The 22,519-nt window shown below is 42.0% G+C and overlaps 1 protein-coding gene across 3 annotated transcripts in view; it reads left to right on the forward strand.

Annotated features, from left to right (window-relative positions):
- The first annotated feature begins 1,321 nt into the window (after window positions 1–1,321).
- Window positions 1,322–22,519, forward strand: part of LOC103460027 (zinc finger E-box-binding homeobox 2-like) — a 44,734-nt gene continuing 23,536 nt past the window's right edge. For 2 of the 3 annotated variants that reach the window (XM_017303190.2, XM_081604596.1), the window contains exons 1-2: window positions 1,322–1,501; window positions 2,328–2,415. In XM_017303190.2, coding sequence (XP_017158679.2) covers window positions 2,355–2,415 — 61 coding nt within the window. In that variant the 5' untranslated portion in view covers window positions 1,322–1,501; window positions 2,328–2,354. The other variant, XM_081604595.1, reaches the window with a different exon arrangement.

Raw genomic sequence — 22,519 nt, forward strand, 5'->3', positions numbered from 1 at the left:
CAGATCCAGTTTGGGAGCCGCTGTCACTCATCAGAACTCCACAGGAAGCGGAGGGTCTTTATCAACCTGCACGCGCCACCACAGGGCTAAATTTATTCTCTAACGCTGACAGTACATCAGTCCAAATACTCTGATACGGACAGAACTTTCTGCTGCCAAACACCAGCAAGCAGAAATCCAGTCAGGTCTGGAGAATTTAATATTTATACTCCATTAACATCAGTTACCTGTTCAACATCTGCTTTCAGTGACCGGTTCACCTGTTTCTGACTGAACTCCCTGCAGCTGCACCCAGCTGAGGACAGATGTTCTGCCCTCTCTGTCAGCGTGATGGGAGCACTTACACTGTGATTAGTGTAATACTCCTTTAAACCCCCACTCTGACCCATAAACACCCCTAATACCACCATAAACCCCCACAGCTCGGATTAAGGTAAAACCAGACAGTCACATGACCTCAGAGATGTCACATGACCTCCTTCAGGTGTTCAGCTCTGGCTGTGAGTCAGCAGAGCCATCAATACTGCAGCCTCAGGCCTGGAGGCCCAAAGCTGTTACAGTGATCAAACTCTATCCATCACCACAGGAGGAATTGTTCTCTTTTTAGCAAAAGGTTGAATACATAAATAAAAAAAATAAATAAGAAAAAAAGGTCTTAATACAAATTTAGCTCTTCTTAATTTCACATTAATATTCACAACACATATTCATAGTCTATAAAAGTAGAAAATCTGTAATGCTGTTTAATATTCTGTTGTATGAATAATAATAATAATAATAATAATAATAATAATAATAATAATAATAATAATAATAATAATAATAATAATAATAATAATAATAATAATATGAAATTTAAGACAACTAGATTTTTCTTCAATATTATGCATTTCCTGTGTGATTAAAATATGTACATGTATCATTCATTTTATATAATAATAATAATAATAATAATAATAATAATAATAATAATAATAATAATAATAATAATAATAATAATAGATTATTTAAATGAAATAGATTGTTGTGTGATGTTATTTAACAATTTTAGAAATAATCAATTTAATATTGTTATGGATGAAAAATATTTTCCTTTGATGTTTTCTGACATTCCCATCGATTCTGTTTACATGTGACTCATTATTTCAGAGGCCTCTGCGCATGCTCCACCTGACTAGGTGAGACGCTTCACCTGTTCAGGTAACATCCTGTGAGCCAATCAGGTGCAGCCTTCAGGTATGGAGCAGAGACCGGAGCGCGTGAACAGACAAGCTGATCAATTATCCCTCCGCGTGAAGATAGGTGGCGCGTGCGGCCACGAGTTCTCGCGGCTGTTTATGAGGCAGAAAGACGCGGTGACAGGCGGCGGGAGGCGGCACACGGAGCGGACCAACCTGCAGTCCGGACTCGCGGTCCAGACCCGGACTGAGAGACCTGCCCGGACCCATCCGGACTCACCGAGACCCGGCTGGACTTTTTGATTCCGCAGCAGGAAACAGCGGTAAGACGAACCCTCCGCTGCTCTTCATCCTCTCTGTTCCGCTGCTCACAGTTTACTCCGCGCAGCCAATCAGAGCGCAGCACTTACCTGCACGGCTCTACCTGTGGACAGGTGAGAGGAGAGTCTCCAGGTGGGACGGAGGGATGAATGGAAGAAGGGATGGATTAAAGAATGGATGAATGGACGAGTGGACCGGTATGTGACAGGCTGTGTGACCGAGGTGCCGCTCTGTTTGCTGGGCTTAGATCTGCCTTAATTCCCGCAGGGGATGGATGTATGGATGTATGGATGGATGAATAGATGGATGGATTAATGGATGGATGGGTGGAACGAAGGATGGATGGATGGATGAAAGTGAAGCAGCAGAAATATTCCTATTTAAAGCGCAGCTGATTCCATGTCAGCAGGCCTGAATGTTGCTGTTATATAAGCAGAAAATATTCAAAGATGTCATCGATACTTTTATTGATGAGTGATTGGAGAGGCCTGACAGATCAACAAGTTAGTTGTTGGGTGTAGTTCGGTCAGGAGGTGGAACAGGGAGTGTGTGAGTGTTTGTGTGTGTTTGTACGGGAGTGTGTGTGTGTGTGTGTGTGTGTGTGTCCCCTCCTCCTGTCAGACCAGCAGAGACGCTCCTCATCAGAGATCAGGCTGACGGGGACGCGGCTCGGTGCGCGCTCTCCAGCCAACAAAGTGTTGACAAAGTCCGCAGAGAGTGCGGGGCGCCTCCGTGGGAGTGGATCGGGAGTTCTGGGAGTGGATCAGGAGTTCTGGGACTCGGACCCGGTCTGGGACTGACTCTGTGTGTGTCTGTGCCGTTGTTCAGGCAGCAGGAGGACCGGGACAGCCGGAGATGATGGCCCAGAGTCCCCGATGGAAGAGGCGCAAGCAGCTCAACCCCCGCAGAAAGAGCGGTAAGACCGCACACACACATACACCGCAACTCCGCTACAAGTGTTACAGACTGCAGAAAGTTTGGAGCGGGACGCTGCGGGGAGGGGACCGTTACCCGGAGCTCCGCATGCGGGTCACCGCGTGTCCGGGGAACCGCTCGTCACTCTGTGATTCAGTTTGTTTGTTTCTTAGAGGGAGTTCCCGTTTTTCCTTAGAGTTAAAAAGTATATATATATTTGTAGATATAATTTGTAATGGTGAATGAAACTAGATACAGAATCGGTTCTGTTTAACACAATGAACTGGAACTGACGCTATACAAACTGGACAGGTGCAGATAATATTTTTTTTTTCAATGTAAAAAATTATTAGAAATGGAAAATATAAAATAAAACTCTTAGTTACATCAGTCAAGGCGTGAGGTGTAGATCAGCCCTTATGAAAGAAAACCACAAAAACTGCACATCATCAGAGGTTTGGATTTTTATGTTTAGTCTTTATTTTCATAGTCAGACAGTCAGACATATTCAAGGGGTAATCCGTTTGGTTAAAGGAAAACATATACTCTGTTGCTTCTGATTTCTTCTCATTTGATTTATTTAAATTTTACCCATTTAAATTAAACTGAGAGTTTTAATTTTTATTATTTTCACTCAGTTTTTTTTTACAGTTTTTGGTTCTTGTTTTTATGCGACTTTGTGCGTTAGGGCTCCTGCGGGTCCCCCCTCCCTCTGGGTGTCTTTGGGCGTCTCAGTCAGCTGCAGATCTAACTTTTGGGGGATGGGGGGGTCAGAGGATCTGTGGCCTTCTCCACCTCTGGAGGTCTCATCCAGCTGTGTGGCTGCAGATGTTTGTTAAAGTCTGTTGTTTTCTGCTGGAGCTCGGATGCTGACTGTCTGAATGTGTGTGTGTGTGTGTGTGTGTGTGCGGGTGTGTGTGTGTGTGTGTCTGAATGTGTGTGTGTGTCACATGTTGTTCAGGCTGCAAAATAATTTTGTGCTTGTTATCCATAACTGTCATGTCCAGAATAAATGTAGTCTTAAATCAAATTTTCTTTTTTATAGATATAATAAATACATTGCCACATTTGATATATAGATTTATATTAGAATATATTTCTGTGTTTATATAATTTGTTCACATGAAGCAGGACGGAAAAACAGAACAATATATGGAAAATCTGAAATGTAAAAAGAAAAACATTTCTTTTTACATTTTGATTTGACTTCTTGCATCAGAATATAACAAACTTTCACTCGTTGACTCGGTTTGGATTGAAGATTCTTAAGAAGCGGATCGTTTTGATCAGGTTGATCGGGTTCTTCTTGCTGGAGGTCGTCATGGGTGGAACTGCTTACAGTCCGGATGGTTCTGCGTGTGTGTTCTCGGTGTCTGTGTGTGATGCAGTTTGATGGTTCCCTCAGAGTGGACTGGAGGCTTTCCATCAGAACCAGAACCACAGCTGTCAGTGAAGCTGCAGGGAGTGAACTGAACCATTCAGGATGAAAGGAGGATCCTGTCTCTGCCACAGCTCAGTGTCTCTCTGTCAGCTATCAGCTCGGATCAAACCTGTTGGGTTTTTGTCTTCATTTTCATCCCGACGGTTCTGTTCTCCTGACGTTCTACATCAGTGGTGTCCAGACACTTTAGCGTGGGGGCCAAAAAACGTCAAGTTGAATTTATTTGTCTTCTTCTTTTTAATAACAACAAAAACAAATGTATTTTTTACATTTTTATTTGCTAAGAAAACAATAAACACAACACAAAATCTTAATAAAAATTAGCAGAGCACTTGGATTGCGGTTGACAAGTGATGCGTAATTATTGTACAATTAAAAACACAGCAAACCACATTCTACATTTTTCAGGTTGATCATCTTTTTCTAACTTTGTTTTAGTTTTATCAGCAATAATAACAGAATATGCCTCACTTCTGCTTTCTGTTGCTAAGTTTATTCATGTGTTGTGCCCAAGTCTGCATTTTTGTGCATTAGTTCATATAAATTAAATTAAACTGAAAGCAAAAATCTGGATGAATAGTTCATGCTGCACCCTAAATTTTTAATTTTAAGATGATTGTGTCTTGAACGGCCTGGCATCAGTGAAATATCAAAACTTAGTCCACCCAAAGTTGTTGTGGCGGCCGCAAATGGCCCCCGGGCCCTCACTTTGGACACTCCTGCTCTATACTGAAACAACACAATATCTTACCAAATATGTTTAGTCTAGTTTCTGGTTTAAATACGTTAGTACATTTGAAATAAGACAAAACTATTTTACAAGTGACGTTTTAGAAAGATAAGGGAGCTTGTTTTAAGTCAGTAATTCATTTTGATAACAAAAAAATACTAGTTCCACTGGCAGATAATATTACTTCTGACAAAACATTTTTCCCATGTTATAAGTGAAATTACCTACCAACCGAACTAGTACTTTTTCATCAATATTAAGGAATTATTTACTTAAAACAAGTAACTTACTGAGAAGATACTTGTAAGTTAGTTTTGTCATATTTCAAGATAATTGCATGAGAAACTTGACCAAAAATACTTACAGACTATGCCATGGCCACATTTGTTCATGTAATTGTTTGTGTCTTATTTTCGTTTCCAACAATTAAGAGGGAGATGGAGGTGCCTCTGATTGACAGCAGTCTGTTTGACAGTATGTGTCAGTCGACCCCAACTTCCCTCTAATTTCACTTCATTAAATCAGACTGATGATGGAAGGAAACTGACTGATTATCATGTGACAGGAGCTACCAGGAGCTCTTTTCAAGCTGACAGCGGCTCTGTGCACATTGACAGGAGTTTCATGGAAGCTGACTCTCGCTGACAGAAGGCCTGTTCACATTGACACACTAACTGCCTCACACTCCATGCTGGTAGAAACTCTTGTGCTTGTTGACCTAAGTTTGGTATTGTTCCCACCTCTCAGCTGTGCTTCTGTCTTGTCCCTTCAATCTGATTCTGGCCATTTATGCATCTTTAAAATGTCTTAAACTCATTTACCTAAAATAAGGCTGTGAAATGTCTTAAATTTGTTAAAGAAAATGTAAGTTGGCCTTAAATATGCTAATTACATTTCTCAAATTTTGTAGAAGGACTATCTAATCATGTTGGCTTTATCTTGATGAACTTTTCTATCAGGCAAAAGCTTGTGTTGTGTGCAGATATCTTCATTAGATGTGTTCTGTGACTCACGGTGGTTAAAGCCACCGGTAACTGCTAATATTTGCTAGCTAGCTAGAGAGCCGAATGCCATGTGAGAAACACATAGCTGCTTCCAAAAGCCACAAAAAGATCCCAGAAATTTCTGTTTTGGTCCCCTGTATTTCTTTTGTTCATATCTGTTGTGATATAGGTCTTAAATTTCACTCATAATGGTCTTCAATAGGTCTTTAAAAAGTCTTAAATTTGAGTTGGTGAATCCTGCACGAACCCTGTGACTGGCAGAAGAAGCTGTGTCGTGTCAGGATGGGATTTTCAGCTTGATGTTTGGTCCAAATTGATTCTGTCACTTAACTTTGAACTTGGTTAATTTCACTCCAGGATCTATAACTGTCTGAATTTTGGGTTCTGGTGAGCAGAATCATGTTAAAGTAACATGACGGGGGCCTTTTTATGGTTTTCTGATGAAGCGGTTTAAAAGCAGTTCGGAGCTGCTGCTCTCTGACCCGAATGTCTTTCATATCTGCCCCCCTCCCTCGGTAAATACCCCCTCCCTGAGGGCAGAACAAAGAAAGCAGCTCCTCCGCTCCTCCTTAATCACCATTCAGAGGCTGCAAGCGCCGCCGGGGACGCTCAGCTCGCCGCCATCCCAGATGAAAGGAGCTGCAGAAAAGGAACTGAGCGCGGAGAGGAGGAGGTGAAGAAGCGAGGCAGGAGGAGGCGCGGTGGCGGCGGCCTTCGCGGAGCTCCTCCTCCCGGGCGGCAGACGCTTCGATCAGAAACTAAAAACTTCCTGAAAGTTTGTTTTTAAATGAGAAAATTTCCTAAAAACCGCCTTCCGTCTGCAGCTTCGCTACTTCTCCTCACTCCTCACTTTCGTTTGGATTTCAGTTCATTTGCTGCTGCTTGTTTTTAGTATTTTTTATATGTAATGTTTCCAAATCCGGAGCTTCACTGTGTAAGAGGCCCCTGGGGGCCCGTGGCTGTTCTGTTTCTTTACAGGTCAGGAATCAAGTCTAAAATGCAGCATGTGATATGAATTCTTAATTTTTCTGCCCCGCCCCCCATGAAAGCTTTTATTGTGAAGAAAAGCAGATTATCTTTATTCACCTTCATCCCCCCGGTACCTCCTGTCAGACTCCCCTCGGCCCCCTCCTGCTCGACTTAGGCAGATTTACTTCAGCAAACACCTCTGGTTGGACAGCAGAGGAGGAACCGGGGCCCCGCTTTCAGAAGAAGGGCCCTTTGTTAACAACAGGAAGCCTGCTTAATGCAGACCCCCACACCCCCCCACACACCCACCGCCAAAATAAAGGCATGGTGACATCACAGTCACATGACGGAGGGTCACCCACATGATGAACCTTTATCTCCTGATCTGGATGAAAGTGTGATACGGTGGGATGATGATGTTTGTGAGGGTCAGAGGTCAGGATGGCTGTGGCATCATCGTGTGTCAGGTGATCCTGGCTGTGGATCAGCATCCTACCAGTCCCTGACCTCTGACCTCTGCTTGAGGACACCAGTTAGATGTGATGAAACAGTTTGTTTCCTGTTGATATGATCTGAAACAACAAGAAGTGGTTGACACAGGTTCCGATTTTCCTGATAACAGAGTTGGGTTGTGTGGCATAAATCAGATTTTTTTGGGATCAAGTTACCAGGTCAGGCTTTTCAGAATAAGTGTGAACACTCTGATGTGCCACATATTTGACTTTTTAAGTCAGATTTGAGCCACTTCTGTATGTGATTCTGAATCCGACTAGTATCCAATCTTTTTGAATGTGATTCCAGTGGGAACAACCAAACAAGTTTTGATGCAACTTTAACGTCACTTTCCATTTGTCACAGTTGTGGACCGGTGAGCGGTGTTAGTACAATACAAAAACACAAAATCCTACCAAGTATTTATGGCCTCATTTCTAGTTCAAATATCTTAGTACACTAAATATAAGAGGAAAATAACTTACAAGTAGCATTTTAGGAAGCTATATATCGGCACTTGTTTAAGTCAGTAATTTCTCAATATATATGAAACAGTACTAGCTACCCTCACAGATTCTTTCACTTATAACTAGTATTTTTCACATATATTTTATAAGACTTCTTCTTTCATATTTGTTGGCTTACACAACTGAAATTCACCAGAGGATATTTTCTTCGTTGTGAGAACTTACTTTTACTTTTGGTGGCAAAACCTAGAATTGAATTTGGAAATAAATCTTTTCAGTTTTGTGCTCCATCCCATTGGAGTCAGTGGCAGAAATACATGGAGCGAAGGGGGCTGCTGTCACTGAATATTTTTAAGACAGTCTTTCATGATTTTGAGAAGAAATCATCTGTTTGCAAATGTTTTAACTGAGGAATCCTTAACTAATTACAGTGTTAACTTTTTTTTTCTGTTTGGCTGTGAATATTCTGTAATCTCTGCATGCCGGTCGTGGACAGAATTCTCTTGCAAAAGACACTTTTTAATCTCAGTGGGATTTTCTAGTGAATTAAGCTTAAATAATATTAGTAATAATAATAATATTGACCATGCAAAAATATCTCTCTATATATATACATATATATGATTTCAGAATAAATTCGATTTGAGCATCAAGTTCTGCATTGTGAACGAAGCCATCTTTGGGCAGACGGGTTTTAGTTTTGTTTCCAGTTCTGGTGTGTGAATTGGACAGAAATGAGAAAAAATGCAGACAACTTTTCTTTTCTCTAAGAAGGAATCCTGAGATCGTCTCCGGACTGTTCTGATTTAGTTTTTATTTTAACAAAACAGTTTGGACTTGATCCAACAAAAACTAATTTGTCTGAGAGTTATTGACTTGTTAAACACCCACACTCTCCGTCACTCACTGACTTTCACATCTGTCCTGCGTCTTTCCGTGCATTAAACCATATCAGGACCCCCCCACCCACTGCCGCCACCTTTATTCCTCGTAAAGCATCTCTTCTTCTCTTTTCTTGTGAAAGCAGCTCGTCTCTGAGTCACCAATGTTCCTCCACCTCCCATCGTACCTCGGTATTTTATGTTGTTGCAGTAAAACTCTGTTGTTTGTCATATTTTCAAGGTGACTGACACGCGCTCACTTTCACTGAACCATGCATATTTTGTTCATCAGCGCGCCCGGAGCCGACTGGTGACATTTTGTTGCCGTTAGCCTAAACAGGCTTCATCAAGGTCAGAGCGGAGGTGCATCAGGGCAGAAAGATAACACACACACACACACACACACACACACACACACACACACACACACACACACACACACACACACACTGTAGCACACGCATCCTGTACCAGACAATAAAGCACACCATCACACACTCTCAGGTCACAGCAGAGGCACATCAGCATGAAGAGATAAGACACACTTAAACAGTCAGAAACTGTCAGAGAACAACACACACACACACACACACACACACACACACACACACACACACACACACACACACACACATGTAGGAGCAGGTGGTGGGGTCAGATTAAAACAGAAAGCTTCGTAGATTAACCTCGAGAGAAATTGTTTGTCAAATTAAACTGAGCTGTTTAATTTCCATCAGCTCATTAATGTCGTCACTTTCTTCTGGATTCTGGTTCCCTTTTGACTCCCAGTTCACATCACCTGAGTGTGTCCTAACTTATTTAGGACCCGTCTCCAGAGAAAACAACCTGTTCAGTCCGTAGGCCCCGCCCTAACCGTAGAGGTGCATTTGAATGGCCGAGCTCCTGCGGCAAGGTCACACACATGGAACAATCAATAACGGATGGCTGGATTAAGGTGTCATGACATCTGTGTGTCCAGACCAACACTGTACGCCTGAATAACCTCCCCCTCCCCACACCAGCACCCCCAGGCTCCGCCCACCTCTGCTGGGATGGTCCTGGGTTCACCTCCGAGTCCTTTGCAGGTTATCGTCAGGATGATTGATGGAAACCAACAATAACTGGGCTGATTGACCAGATAGGCAGATAATGAGCTGAAGGGGTTATTATTGTTCTGGTACTGGGATACTGTTGGACTGGGATTATGGGTTCCTCATATAGGTCTGATGTATGAGGAAGGTGTTAGCTCTACTTGGACTGGCTATAGGTTCTTATTGGCCTGGTACTGGCCTGGTTCTGGGATAGTTATTGGGTAGCTACTGGGATGTGATATTGACTGGACACTTGTCTGGGTTTGGATTCTTATTTTTCTTGTTTTGGTGCGGTTCATCAAGGTTTTTAATTGCTCTAATGCTGGTCTTGTTTGAGTTTTTTTGGGTTTTTATTATATTGGTTCTAGTGTAGTCTTGCTAATTGGTCAGATATTGATCTGGTGTTTGGTGCATCAGATCCAGTAACTGGTGACAGCTGGCTCATTCAGGCGCTGGTTTGGGTTTGTTCTGGTACTGGTCAAGATCTGGATATTGAAAGTTGTGGGTTTTATTGGTCTGATAAAGTTCAGGAATGTTCTTTTTCTGAACTCTTTAACTCTGATAACCAGTGAAATTAAAGACATCTGAGTGTTGAAGACATGTCTCACCGTTGGGCAGTTGATGTTTGACTGTTTTCATTTGAGATTTTGTCTGTACAAGTGTTTTTATGCTCTCGAACATTTGCTTTGATTATTTAAAACTTTTCTTTTGTTTCTCCATGAGTTTGCATCTCATGGAGGACTTTGTTCACGTTACCTCTGTCCACTTGGACTCGCAGTGTAACCTCCTCAGGCCAGATCAGATCAGTTTCTCTCATCACTTGCTGGTCACAGATCTGCCAATTAAAGTAATGAGGCAGAGGAGCGCCTCTCGGTGCGACCCGGCCGCCTCAGGGAGAGTCCTGCTGGACTGACCTCACAGTATGAAGGTATCAGAGCTGACACTCCTGTCAGAGCTGCTTGCACTGTCCGGTCTGAAGGAAACGTCTCCGCTGTGATGACCACGAACAAACGAGAGTCCAGATACGATGAGAGTAGGGAAGCTTAATGTGAGGAAGCTCACAGGTTCCTGATCAACTCAAGTTTAGGAGGAATTTACTGATAGGAAGAACTGCAGATGAGCCATTAGGTCAACTTTTACTAAAACTAGTTTAAATGATTCCAAAGAAACATATCACACACACACACTTTGTTGAGTTACGTTGAACAGTTGATTTTAAAAATGATAATCATTGAAATGTATCAGATTTTGATGCCTGTGCACCTCAGCAGCGTTTCCTTCACTCTCGGTTCCCACGGTGATGAGCACCTTTCAGCTGTGAGAAGTCTCGTGCATCGCCTCTGAGCCTCACAGCCGTGTTTGCTGTGGGATTACCAGACTTTGTGAGATTGTTTTGGGCGGGGGTGTAAAGGTAGTCATGGGAAGGGCCCCCTGTTGGCCAGGAATGCCGGTCAGGTCAGGGGGGGCAGCCAGGGGAGGCGGGGGACACTCGGAGACGGGGCAGGTGCTTTGTAAGTCCCGTCAACCTTCAAAGAGGCAGCAGAGCTGAAAAGGTTAGCAAAGGACAATAATCCCCCTCCCTGGCTAAAAAATACCCCCCCTCCGTCGGCCTGCAGCCTGACAGACGCTTTCTGCTTTTGTCCCACTGCTTCATTTCAGCTGAACACACTCATGTGTCACTCTGTCACAGACTAAAAACTGACCAAATGATGGAGAACTGGCCAAACGCTTGTCAAAGACCGAGAGTCTGTTTCCATCCTCTGTCGTAGACTGAGAGTTTGGGCAAATGATTCATCAGAGGGTGAAAAACTCACCCAGTGCTCCATCAGAGACAGAGAAACTCATCGCAGCCTGGAAAACTAACAAGGTACTGTGTTACAGATGGAGTAGCTGACCAAATGCTTCAACATTCAATTAAAAAAATCCCCAAAGACTGAAAAATCCACTGAAAACAGACTCAGTTCTCCAAACTGCAAAACAGCTCGACTGTTTCATCAGATACTGCAAATCTGACCAACCTCCCATCAGAGATGAGAAAAATCACAAACTCCTCCATCAAAAGCTGAAAAACTGACTGATTACTCAGTCACAGACAGAATAACTAACTAAACACACTTCATACAGGAAAACTGACCCAGTGACCCAGCAGGAATGACAAAAATAACACCAGCTCTCCACCACAGGTTGGCAAAACTACCTGGATATCCATGATGGACAACTGACCCATTTGAGACTTAGTGTGCATTCACACCAGCCCTGTTTGGTGCTCTTTAACCAAACTCTTGTTTATTTGTCAAGAAAGTCCAGTCAAACTCTGATGGAGGTCAAAAAAGCAAATTCTGGTCCAGCTAAAAATGTAGTTTTAGTTTGTTTGAAGTTAACTCTGGTACGATTTTAATGCATATGTGAATGCCGAACGGACAGGAGAATAACCCAAAAGCAGGTAGTGGACTGATGCGCAGGGCCTTCTGGGTAAATACAACAAAACAAAAGTGCAAGTCTAGTGTTAGCAGGAAAAATGCTTTGCAGTGTTTTGCCAAAGATTGCAAACCTACAACCACTAAACTCGGATACTACTGCATTTTTATTTACTTTTTATAAACAAGGAAGTTGTACACAACTCAGAAATCACTCATTTATTTTCTAAGTTTCTGAGTGGGTAACTGAGTTTTTAAAGGCTTTGGTTCATTTGACAGCACAGTGTGAAAGAGAAGGGCACCAGATGAAAATGTAACAAATGTTTCAACCAGTCGAATTGAGTCTACCGGACCATCTGGTATAAAAACGTCCCAAAAAATTTACCTCAAACTCTACGAGTTGTAAAATGAACAAACTAACCAACCTGCCGTCAGTCTAAGAAAACAGGTTCCCTCCAATGAGAGATCATAGTAGAGGTCCCTCTTCACCATCCTGATTGGTTTTTCATCAAACTATCATCCACAGGAACTCAAACGTTCTCTGATGTCAGATGTTTCAGTCGTAAAGTGAAGCAGTAGAAACTTCCTGTAGCTCCTGGGTTTGGGGGCCGGGGGGTCAAACTTCTCTGGGACGGTGATGTGGGGCTGCCGGTTTCGTCATGGGACCCGAGGTGTCCTCTTTTGTGCGCCCTGTCAAACATGGTTAACATGCAGCCATTTATCTGCTGAAGACCCCCTCCCCTGGTGAACAATGGCCTGGCCCGACGGCAGTGGGAGGAGGGCGGGAAGGGAGGGGGCTTCGATCGCCCCTCTGGTCCCTCTTCGTGCCGACGCTCGTGGTTGTTCTAAGACGAAGTGCCTCAGAATCCACTTTCTGACACGCCATAAATGTGTTGGAGTGAGCTTGCTCCAACCAGGCCACCGCTTTGACCCGCTGTTCCTATTAAAACCTGAACCAAAGCTAAAGAAAAAAACAAAGAATACGCCTTGTTCAGTTCAGTTCATGTCATAGAAACTCTTAGAGTTGTGAGTTCAGATGAAAAGCACCACATTGAGCCCAGATTTGTTTGAATGCTTTTTACTCTGGATAATATTCCAGACGGCCCTTCCTTCTAATCCTTCATGTGGCGAGAGCAACAGCTGACAGAAGCCTGTTTTCACTCCATCATCTGTGCAACACATATTTCCATGCACAGTTGTTGTCCATTATTGTTGTTTCACCATGAACTGCAGAGTGTCTACTCTATTGGTTTAATGAAACTCTTACTGATTTCTCTATTAGTCATGGAAACAACTGGAGGAAAAACAAATGGTGTTTTTATCGGTGTTAATCTTTGTGTTGATGAAACTATGCTTTCAACCTTACTTCTACAAGAGATCAAGGAGTTCTGCAAAGCAAAACCGACCGGTATTTTTAGTCTAGTTTCTAGGGAAAAAATCTTAGAACACTTGAAATTAGACAAAACTAACTTGTATATAATTTTTCAGCAAGGTAAAGTAGCTTGTTTTAAGTCAGCAATTCCTTAATATTGATGAAAAAGTACTACTTCGTACTTTTAACATAGGAAAAATGTGTTAACATAGGAACATAGGAAAAATGTCAGAATATCTGCGTTTGGAACTAGTACTTGCTCATCAATATTAGAGAAATATTTAAAAAAAAGCTCCTGTATCTTGCTAAAATTACTTGCAACCAATTTAAAGTGTACCAAGAAAGTTGCAGTACCAAAACTGTAAGGTTGTTGTGTTTTTGCAGTGTGGTTTTATGTTGTGGTAAAAGCCTAGCTGGAACATTTTGTTTCCAGAAGTCTGATGTCCCCCGGGTTGACCCGTGCCTTAAAACGCAGCAGAATGTTTCCAGTGAAGCTGCTGATACGAGATAAATCATGTCAGTCGTCTCCAGATCTGCAGCCCGATGTTATTTGGTTTGTTTGCTTGGCAGAGCGTTTGGCTGTGTAGGCTGAGGTGGCGAGCGCAGGCGCAGCGGCTTCCTCTCGCTGCTCTGCAGTGGTTCTAATGTGGCACATAAAACCCCAGCTTTGATATCGCCTGCTCCAATAAGCCCCTTCAGCCTGCCAGCACCTGCCAGCGGGGAGGTATGCATTCATCTGGCCCCTAACAGGATTATGCTGCTCTGTAATTGATTCATTTGCAGTGAGGGGAGGTGACAGTGCTTTGGAAATGAGAGTTTAGGTAACAGGCGCCCCAGAATTCAGCCGACTGCATGTGTCAATTTTATTACATCAGTCCAGATGAACTTGAAAGGCCGGCTTTGTGCGTGCTCAGAGGGAACAGAGTCAATAGGCCTCATTGATGTGAGTGTGTGTCTGTGTGTGTTCTTTCTTCTCCCACAGCCCACTGGGTGTGTGTGTTTACTGTATGCTGCACTTTATGAGTGTGTGTCTGTGTTGTGATCAGTTTTGGGTCGGTGGGAGCGATCGATGTGACACACATGCTAAAGTCTGGATGTGTTCACACATGAATGGAGGTACGACAGTGATGATCCGACAGGAAAACAGGCGTAACCGGGTCGATCAATACCTCACTGTGTTAAAGGCCAAATCCAGTCTGTCAGACTGTAGGTTAAATAATATCTTAATTTGTTAACATGGATCACATAAATCCTTCTGCACACTTCAAAACATTTGCTTTATTTTCCCCACATGGATTATGTTGCACACATGAGTCAGATGTGAGTCTATGTGGGTCTATGGCATCCATATATCAGCTGAATGCCACAATATCTTAAAAAAAATCCCTTTTATCCCATTTAGACAATTAAATCACACATAATGAAAAACTTATTTTAGTGCAGCAGACATGCACCAAATGCTTCTGTTTAAAATATTTCTGTAAAGGCTGAATACCATGTTGTTTACAGTGGTTCACTACGTCATCCCTGCTTGTTTGTAGCCTTTGTTTGAGATGAGTCAATGTTAAGTCTGTCGTCCTTATTTAGACTTCTATTTTTAATCTATGTTTAGACAAAGCAAAATTGTTAAATAAAGAAAGAACCATGGTAAATTTTGAAATACATATTTGTACTGTGCTGGTGAGAGAAAACAGGATCTCCTTTATTCTGAAATTCAAGTTGAACAGGCTGAACACAAGACCCCTCCTCATCCCCCTCCTCATTATCATCAAAGACAACTTCTCGGACGTTTACATAAAAATAAATCTGCAAATTGTTTTGCAAGAATCATCATTTCTAGATGGATTTACTACAATTTCATACGGTAGCAGTGCCTCTGTGTATTTAACGCAAATGATCAATTCGATATAGCAGCAACAAAAACCAAGACTGGAATAAAACCGTCTTGAACTGATGTATCATTATTATGAAGCTCATCCAGTAAAGTTGCCGTGTTTATAGCTGACAGTTCCTGCGTTTGAGGCCAGCTCACTCTGTTCTTTTTCTTATGCTTGTTCATGTCGGTTAAAACAAGCCTACATTGAGATGTCTAATAAATGTCTAAAAACACACTAAAAGGACTTTAATTTCTTTGGAAGATTTGAGAAAATAGGTGTATTTTGAGGAAAAAACAGCTCCCCAGGCAATCTTTATATTTACAGCCTTTGTGCTAAATTGCATTCAGTTTTCAGTGCTCTCCTTGTGTAAACTATATTAACAACCTTTCCTCTGTTAGAAAGTTTATACAAAGTCCTCCCTGTTTATAGTTCTGTTCCTAAGCTATGCTAATTTTTTCATATTATGTTTAAGGACTCTACACTAATCCTACATGTTTACAATGTTCTTGCAAAGCTTTGCTGATGGTCTTCACTGTTGCTAATTTTAACAGCATTACTTCATAGTAATATTTAAGAGATATAAATATTTAGAGTTTTTCTTTGACATTTGATGTTTGTGCTTACCAGTGCCAACAGTTTTACATTTTTTTAAATGAATGATGCTAAGCTATGCTAACTGTTTTTCCAACTTTATGCTCTTTCTGCAAATGCTGACATTTCCCTGTTTATAGTCTTTTTGTAAAATCACCTGAACATTACGTTGATAGTCTTTGTGCTGAGCTATGCTCATAACTGATTGTGTTCAGCTTAAGGTGTAGATATTGCATGTTACTGGGAGTCTGACCAGTTGTCATGAAAACCAGTTCACCTGAAAGTAATGGTCCCACCAGACCAGGCCCCGTTTCGTGCCCATCTTAATGAGCCTGGGAAAAGTTCCCCTGCTCCCGTGGGGCAGAACTAGATGACCCAGTGGACACAGTGTGCCCTGGGGGGTCGGGGAGGGGGCGTCTTCACGTCGTCCCTCCTTTGTCCGGATGTCTGGAAAGCTGAATGTGAGGCACGGTGATTTATGACTGAGCCCAAGAAGCTGCAGCGGAGAAGACGGCCGCCTGTCCCCGTTTCTCTTGACGCGCCGCAATCCTCTTTGCTCCCAAAATCTGGGTTAAATGCAAATTGATCCAAGCGATACCAGACAATAATTACCGTCCGACTTATGTGTGCGTGCAGCAGAGCAGAAGAGAATTCAATAAGACCTGGATGTGTCTGCACTGTAGCCCCCGTCCAAGTCAATCCACTGTGGTCATTAACAAAGGGCACGGCCTCCACAGGGACTGCCGGTGTTTTAACTTCACATTGTCCCTGTGGACAGAGACAGGGCAGTTTATGATAGTCATATTTAATTTTTCATTTATTTGGATAAAATCAGAATGTTGACAGAAGGAACCAAAGATTAAACAGTGCAAAGCAGGTCATAAAGGTTTTCATTGGTTTATCTGTGTCTAAGTGTCTAATATCTGGATGTTCCTGATTCGTTTCTCTGCAAAATGTACATAGATATGGTCAATATCTGGTCAGCAACCTCCAACACTAATGTTATTTTGATTGGTTAAGCTTTTAAGAGACCTCATTCCCAGGTGGAGCTTCGTTCTCTCGAGTCCTTCTCTGGTCTGAAAAGCCGACCTGCTCTTGCTCTCCTGAGGTTTCAGTATCAGTTTTAAATGTTTTTATCTCTTATCTCAAACTAACAGTTTTATTTGCAACGTTCTTGACCCTGAAGACCTGAAGTTTAACCAAAAGTTACCTCACAGAACACAGTGCAAGACAGCAGATAGTGGTTTTAGGAGTGCCGGTAGTGCTGATATGTCACTGCTCAGGCACTTTTAGAGTCTGTCCAAAGTTAAAGCTAAGACATTTTTTGTTGTCCCTCGCAAAACTGGACAGGAAATGTTAATCAGACTTAAAAAGTGATGGTTCAGTGAGATTTGTCTGATCCAATCAGAACTATGTTAGTGACTTTAAACAATATCAAAGGACTTGGGAAATGTTGGTCAAGCTGCTGGTTTTTTGTGGTACGTTGTCACCTCGACGCCATACAACCCAAGCAGACACAACTATTTATTGAATGACTGTTAGTACATTTGCTGCTTCGTGGAACACTCTGTCTTTTTCTTCACGCATTGTGTGTGTGTGCATGTCTACACCAGCAGGTAAGCAGCAGAAAACCGTCCTTGCACCAGTTTCCTCTTTTTGCGTCGTCCTTGAGTTCCCTTTGCCGTAATCTGCTGACACTTTGTTTCACGAGTTGTGTTGACCGTGTCACCACATTGTTGCTTCTCCTTTGGTTCTGAGAACACACACACATACACACACCTTCATGCGGTGCCCTCGCACTCTTTTTTATTTCCTTTTCTGCTCTCACTTCCCACTCGCCTCCTCGGATGCTGGACGAGCGTCTTTCACAGCAGATGGCTGTTTTTAGGTGAAACTCTGAGACTCAGTTTGTTCAGGTTTTAGGAAGTTCCCCCACCTAAAGTTCTCTTTGACACAGTGCCTGTTATTTTCAGACCTTTGAATATATTGAAGTCTGTTACTGATTGTCTGACTGGAAGAGAAGCAGTGCCTTCCTCTCTCTCAAACTGCTTGGATTTCTGACAGTGCTGATGAGGATGAGACTCAGATTGAGTCGAGTCTGTGGTTTGCACAACAGAGTTTGTGTTTTTTCACCCTGACAGTGCCCCGGACTCCGAGGTTATGACCTTGGTGATGATCAGCGGCTTCAGACTCAGTGAGGCGACACAAACTAACGAGCAGGACGGTCACAGTTTGTTCCTCTGATCCAGAAACTGGGAGCCAAAAACTCTGATGATTTAAAAAAAGACGAAAAGGAGAAATTGTTAAATGAATCCATTATACTAACAGATTTGAACCTGAATGTTGCAATTCAACAACAATTAAAGGTCAGGTTTGTGGCTCTCAGATGTTAATAAAGCAAATGTCACTCAAAAACATTTAAAGACCCGAAGAACATGTCACATATCCGTAAATTTACTTGACCTCACATCGGAAACATCTCACACCCTCGCATAAAGAGTCTCTAACCAACATTATCACCTAATTTAATATTTATAACTTTGCAATGTTTCAAACTTCCTCCGCAACAACAGAAAATAACTGCTGATGACTCACCCCACACTTGGGGGCATGATCTAAATCCGGGTCCAGTGAAGTGGTGCAGGATTGTGGGTTTGGTCAACAACCAATGAGCAGCGGGAAGTGGCTCTCTGCTCAATGCCGCCGTTACACTGAGATGACACGATTGCTGAGATTACACAAGGATTATAGTGGCAGCCATGACGGATTAATAACAGAAAAATCAACCTGCTGAGTAATGTGCGACCCAGATCGTCAGAAACTGTTGAGTCACTGGTTGTCATGGTGATCCCCGCCTTTTCTGGGGCTAGGGGTGGAGGGGGAGTCCAAAGCAATACCCCTTTCTTCTTATTGGCAGAAATAAACCACAGATAACAAACCAACAGTCATTATGTGAATGTCGTTCAGTGATGGACCCTCATGATTTATTTTTATTTGTCTACAGTGGTTTAGATGCGACAGGTTTGTTCAGCTTTTTTACTTTTGAAAGAATGATTGTAAGCTAAGATGTAATGGCATTTATTAGAGTTTGGGTTATTTTACACTCCAGGTTGATTTTACAAAACACTGTAAGTCCTCTAGAAATAGGAAACGTTCTTTGGGAAAGTCTACAAAATTGACTGAGTGTTGATGTATAAATCATGTGAAACTGTGGACATGAGTGTAGTTTGAATCCAAACACAGTTTCTGTTTCAAAATCTAGACTGTGTGACATCAACATTCCAGGGTAACATTTTCAAATGTCATGAAACTTAAGCTACGATTGTGTAAAAGTAGGAAAAAGTATCAAAATGCCATTTCAGTCAGGGAAAGTCCAACATTCTGTGATTTGCTTAGGATGTAAATTAAGTTTCTTCTCTAAAGTTAGAGCTAAAGATGCTCCAAACAGACCTGGGTTTTCTCACCACTTTCACTAAATTTCTCCTAGGGACAATTTTTGTACTTTTTAAATCTATTTTTATAAACAGTATTTGATTAATAATTTCAGTACAGTACACAGTTTTGATTACTAGTTTCCATTCACATAGTGTGGGTGTGAATATAAGTCTGGGAGTTTCAATGATTTATGTGAACTGTTTTATTTCCAGGGTGAAATAAAACATATAACTTTTATAACTCAAATTGGTTGCAAAACTTTCAATGAATGTATAAAATGCTGCATGTTGTCACTTATTCCCTCAGGATTAAACATAGACAACCTCACTAATACTCGATGTTGTCCTTTAACGAATTGCACCTCAGCTTTTTCTGTTGCAATCAATCAACTGAGCTTTTTTATGTCGGTTTGTTTCTGGCAGCAGACTTCATTTCACTGAGAATATCCAGACTGAAAAACAACCCCCGGCTGTCAAATTAAAACTCAACTGTGAAGAGACGCATCTGGAAGCGCAAAATGCCTTCTGGAGAGAAGTTTATCAGTCAGATGACACTGAGATTAAGTTATTTTTACACAATGCATGTCATAAATTGCAAAACATGTTAGAGGAAGCATTGTTCTCAGGGTCTATTTAGGTATTAGTTCACAAAGTGGGTGGAATAATGAAGAAGGGTGACTACATCTAATTTATAAGTATCTTTACTGTTCCAACCTGGAAAAATAACTTGACATAAATCATTAAGAGCATGTTTTTTTAATGACTCTAATGATTAAATGGAAACTTCTGATCCCATCGCGAGCAACATTCATAACCCAATATTCCTGATTAAGATGCAGATTTTCCCAAAGCTGTGGGGGCGTGTTGACCAAAAAGATTTCAGGAATAGAAGAATGCATAGATAAATGCTCATGTTTTGGCATCCTACAAGCTAAAATGAACTTAAATGAATTTGTCTTCAACAAACCAAGGAGATCTAATGCTACACTGATGCATCTTTCTGGTAATTTTCATCAAGAAACTAGCCATTTTCAGGAAAATGTTTGGCCACAGATGTTGCTGCATCGTTCCCAACAATCCAGCAGCTGTTCTCAGCCTGTCCAATATTCTTGCATGCAAACATTTCAGACCCAGTGATTTGAGAATCCATCCAGCATCCTGACAACTGACAGCTCACTGAGCCTATAGCAGCCATCATGTGGTGTCCAACCATTCCCTCCTCCTTTAGGGAGAGGCTGTGGAAAACCTCCAGCTTCTTTGCTGTTGTCCTCAGATCTGGTCTGGTACCGGTCCAACATCAGGCTGTGGTCTGATCGGGTTTTCTAACTCCAGTCATCTGCATGTGTTTGTTCCAGGAATATTCTGAGTTTTCAGGATGTTCAAACATCTGCAAGTCAGTCCAAGGCACATTTAGTGATTCCGACTGTTTGGGGGAGTATTTTGAGAGTTGGTTTCTGAAAAGGACCAGAACCACATATTTACTGCTGATGATTCTGAAAAAGAGAGCACTTTCAGGGTAATTTTACCAAAAGAATAAATAAGTGATTCTTAGATGTATTGTATTTATTTTCTGCTTCTTCCAGTGAGAGTTGATGTGGTTCAGACTGATTGTGCCTCATTCAGGGTCCTGGTTGTGTTCAGAGAAAGAACTGCAGAGTTTTCAGCTCATTTTGCGTTTGAAAGAACTCTGAGAGCCTCTTCATGTTGTCGACTGTAACAAAACTCTCTTCTTCTCCTCCTCCTCCCACTAATTTAGCTAATCTCTGTCTCACACACTTGGGACATGAAGAAGGAAAGTGAGACAGAATCAACTCTGACCACTTTGCCTAAATGCTTTAATTAGCAGAGAGGCTACAGAATAAAGGGCTTTTATTTTGGCGAGGGGTGAGAGCATGGCTGGAGAGGATTTAAAGTGCCCTCCCCCATGTCCACTCGTCTGCAGGCACAGCTAACGGGAGGGGGGCTGCAGACATGTCACATCTCTGCTGACATTGCTGCTGCTGTTGTTGAGTTGAAGCACAAATTATTTTTATTTAGCTTAAATATGAGGCATGCTTTCTTATCTTGTTCAGAACTCATAGAGATGCACTGATCTGATAATATCTTTATTGTTCCTGATATTGAAAACAGTTCTAGATTGGGTATCTCTGATAATGTACTCGATCCACAGATCTGTTCAGTCTAGTTCTGTGCTTTGTCCTCTGAGGGACGTCATGCTTTATTCTTTTATTTTCCTAGTTATGCTTTCTGAACCCTTTGAAAGAAGGTTTTTTATTTTTTACATGTTTGGCCAAAGTAGTTTCAGTTTCTTTATTGCACTGACTGAACAAATAAAGTTTAGTTGTTTTTACATGTTTGACTCAGCCTGTGAAGCTACTGGTGTATTTAAGTTTGTTGTGCTGTTGCAAAGTTATTAAATACATTTGGATTTCAGTACATTTATGACTGTGTTAAAAAAAAGGTTTAAGTCAAATAAGCACTAATTTTCTGTATTGGATCAGTATCAGCCAATTCTAATCCTCAGATATCGATATTTGTTTCAGTAAACAAAAAGTGGAACCTTAAAGTAACACTTCAGAAAACTGTGCAACCGAAATAAGCTGCACTTAGGAGTGAGGCCTGCTGGGCTCCTGGAAGCAGATTACCCAAACGCCTCCGCCGCCTCTTCTCTGATAAATAGGAACATTTGTTATACCAATTGATTGAGTGATTTGGTGTTTTATCAGCTTTGATTCAATAATTTGGTAGAACTTTAAGGTGGGTTGGTGAGCAAGGAATTCAAATCTGTCATGTGACTCAGGTGGATGGACTGAACAGGTGTTCAGGTGTCACCCAGGTAACCAGCCTGTGAGCTGGGATCTGATTGGTTGACAGTCTGGCATTGAGTGACAGTTGTGCATGGATTTCTACTTCCTGCAGCCACTTGTTCATTTGGCTGGAAAGTTGGGCCCCGGGGCCTGAGCGCCTGTCACTTCCTGTCACCTCAGTGGTAATCAGAGTGAGTGTGTAGAACAGGACTGTTCTCAGGTCACATGACTGAAAAGCACATCTGTCAGTCCAAAGGTGCAACCGCGAGCACTGACTGACTCCAATGACACCTCACTTCCTGTTTGTCCTTCACCCCCGATTACACACATACAGATACACACTCTGAGTCGGGGTCCTCAGGGTGCTTATTCACCTCAGAAACGCTGCCGTCTTATTGGCTACAAGTTCTGCATGCTGATGTTGTTTCTCTTTTAACAGTGACCAGAATCACCTAAACAATGACAATGATCAGAAAACCTGAAGCAGAACATGAATCACTTAATGAAGGTGTTTAGTGAACCAGCCTGACCC

This window comes from Poecilia reticulata, chromosome 2, assembly GCF_904066995.2.
Source record: "Poecilia reticulata chromosome 2, P_reticulata-male-v2, whole genome shotgun sequence".
NCBI classification, from domain to species: Eukaryota; Metazoa; Chordata; class Actinopteri; order Cyprinodontiformes; family Poeciliidae; genus Poecilia; species Poecilia reticulata.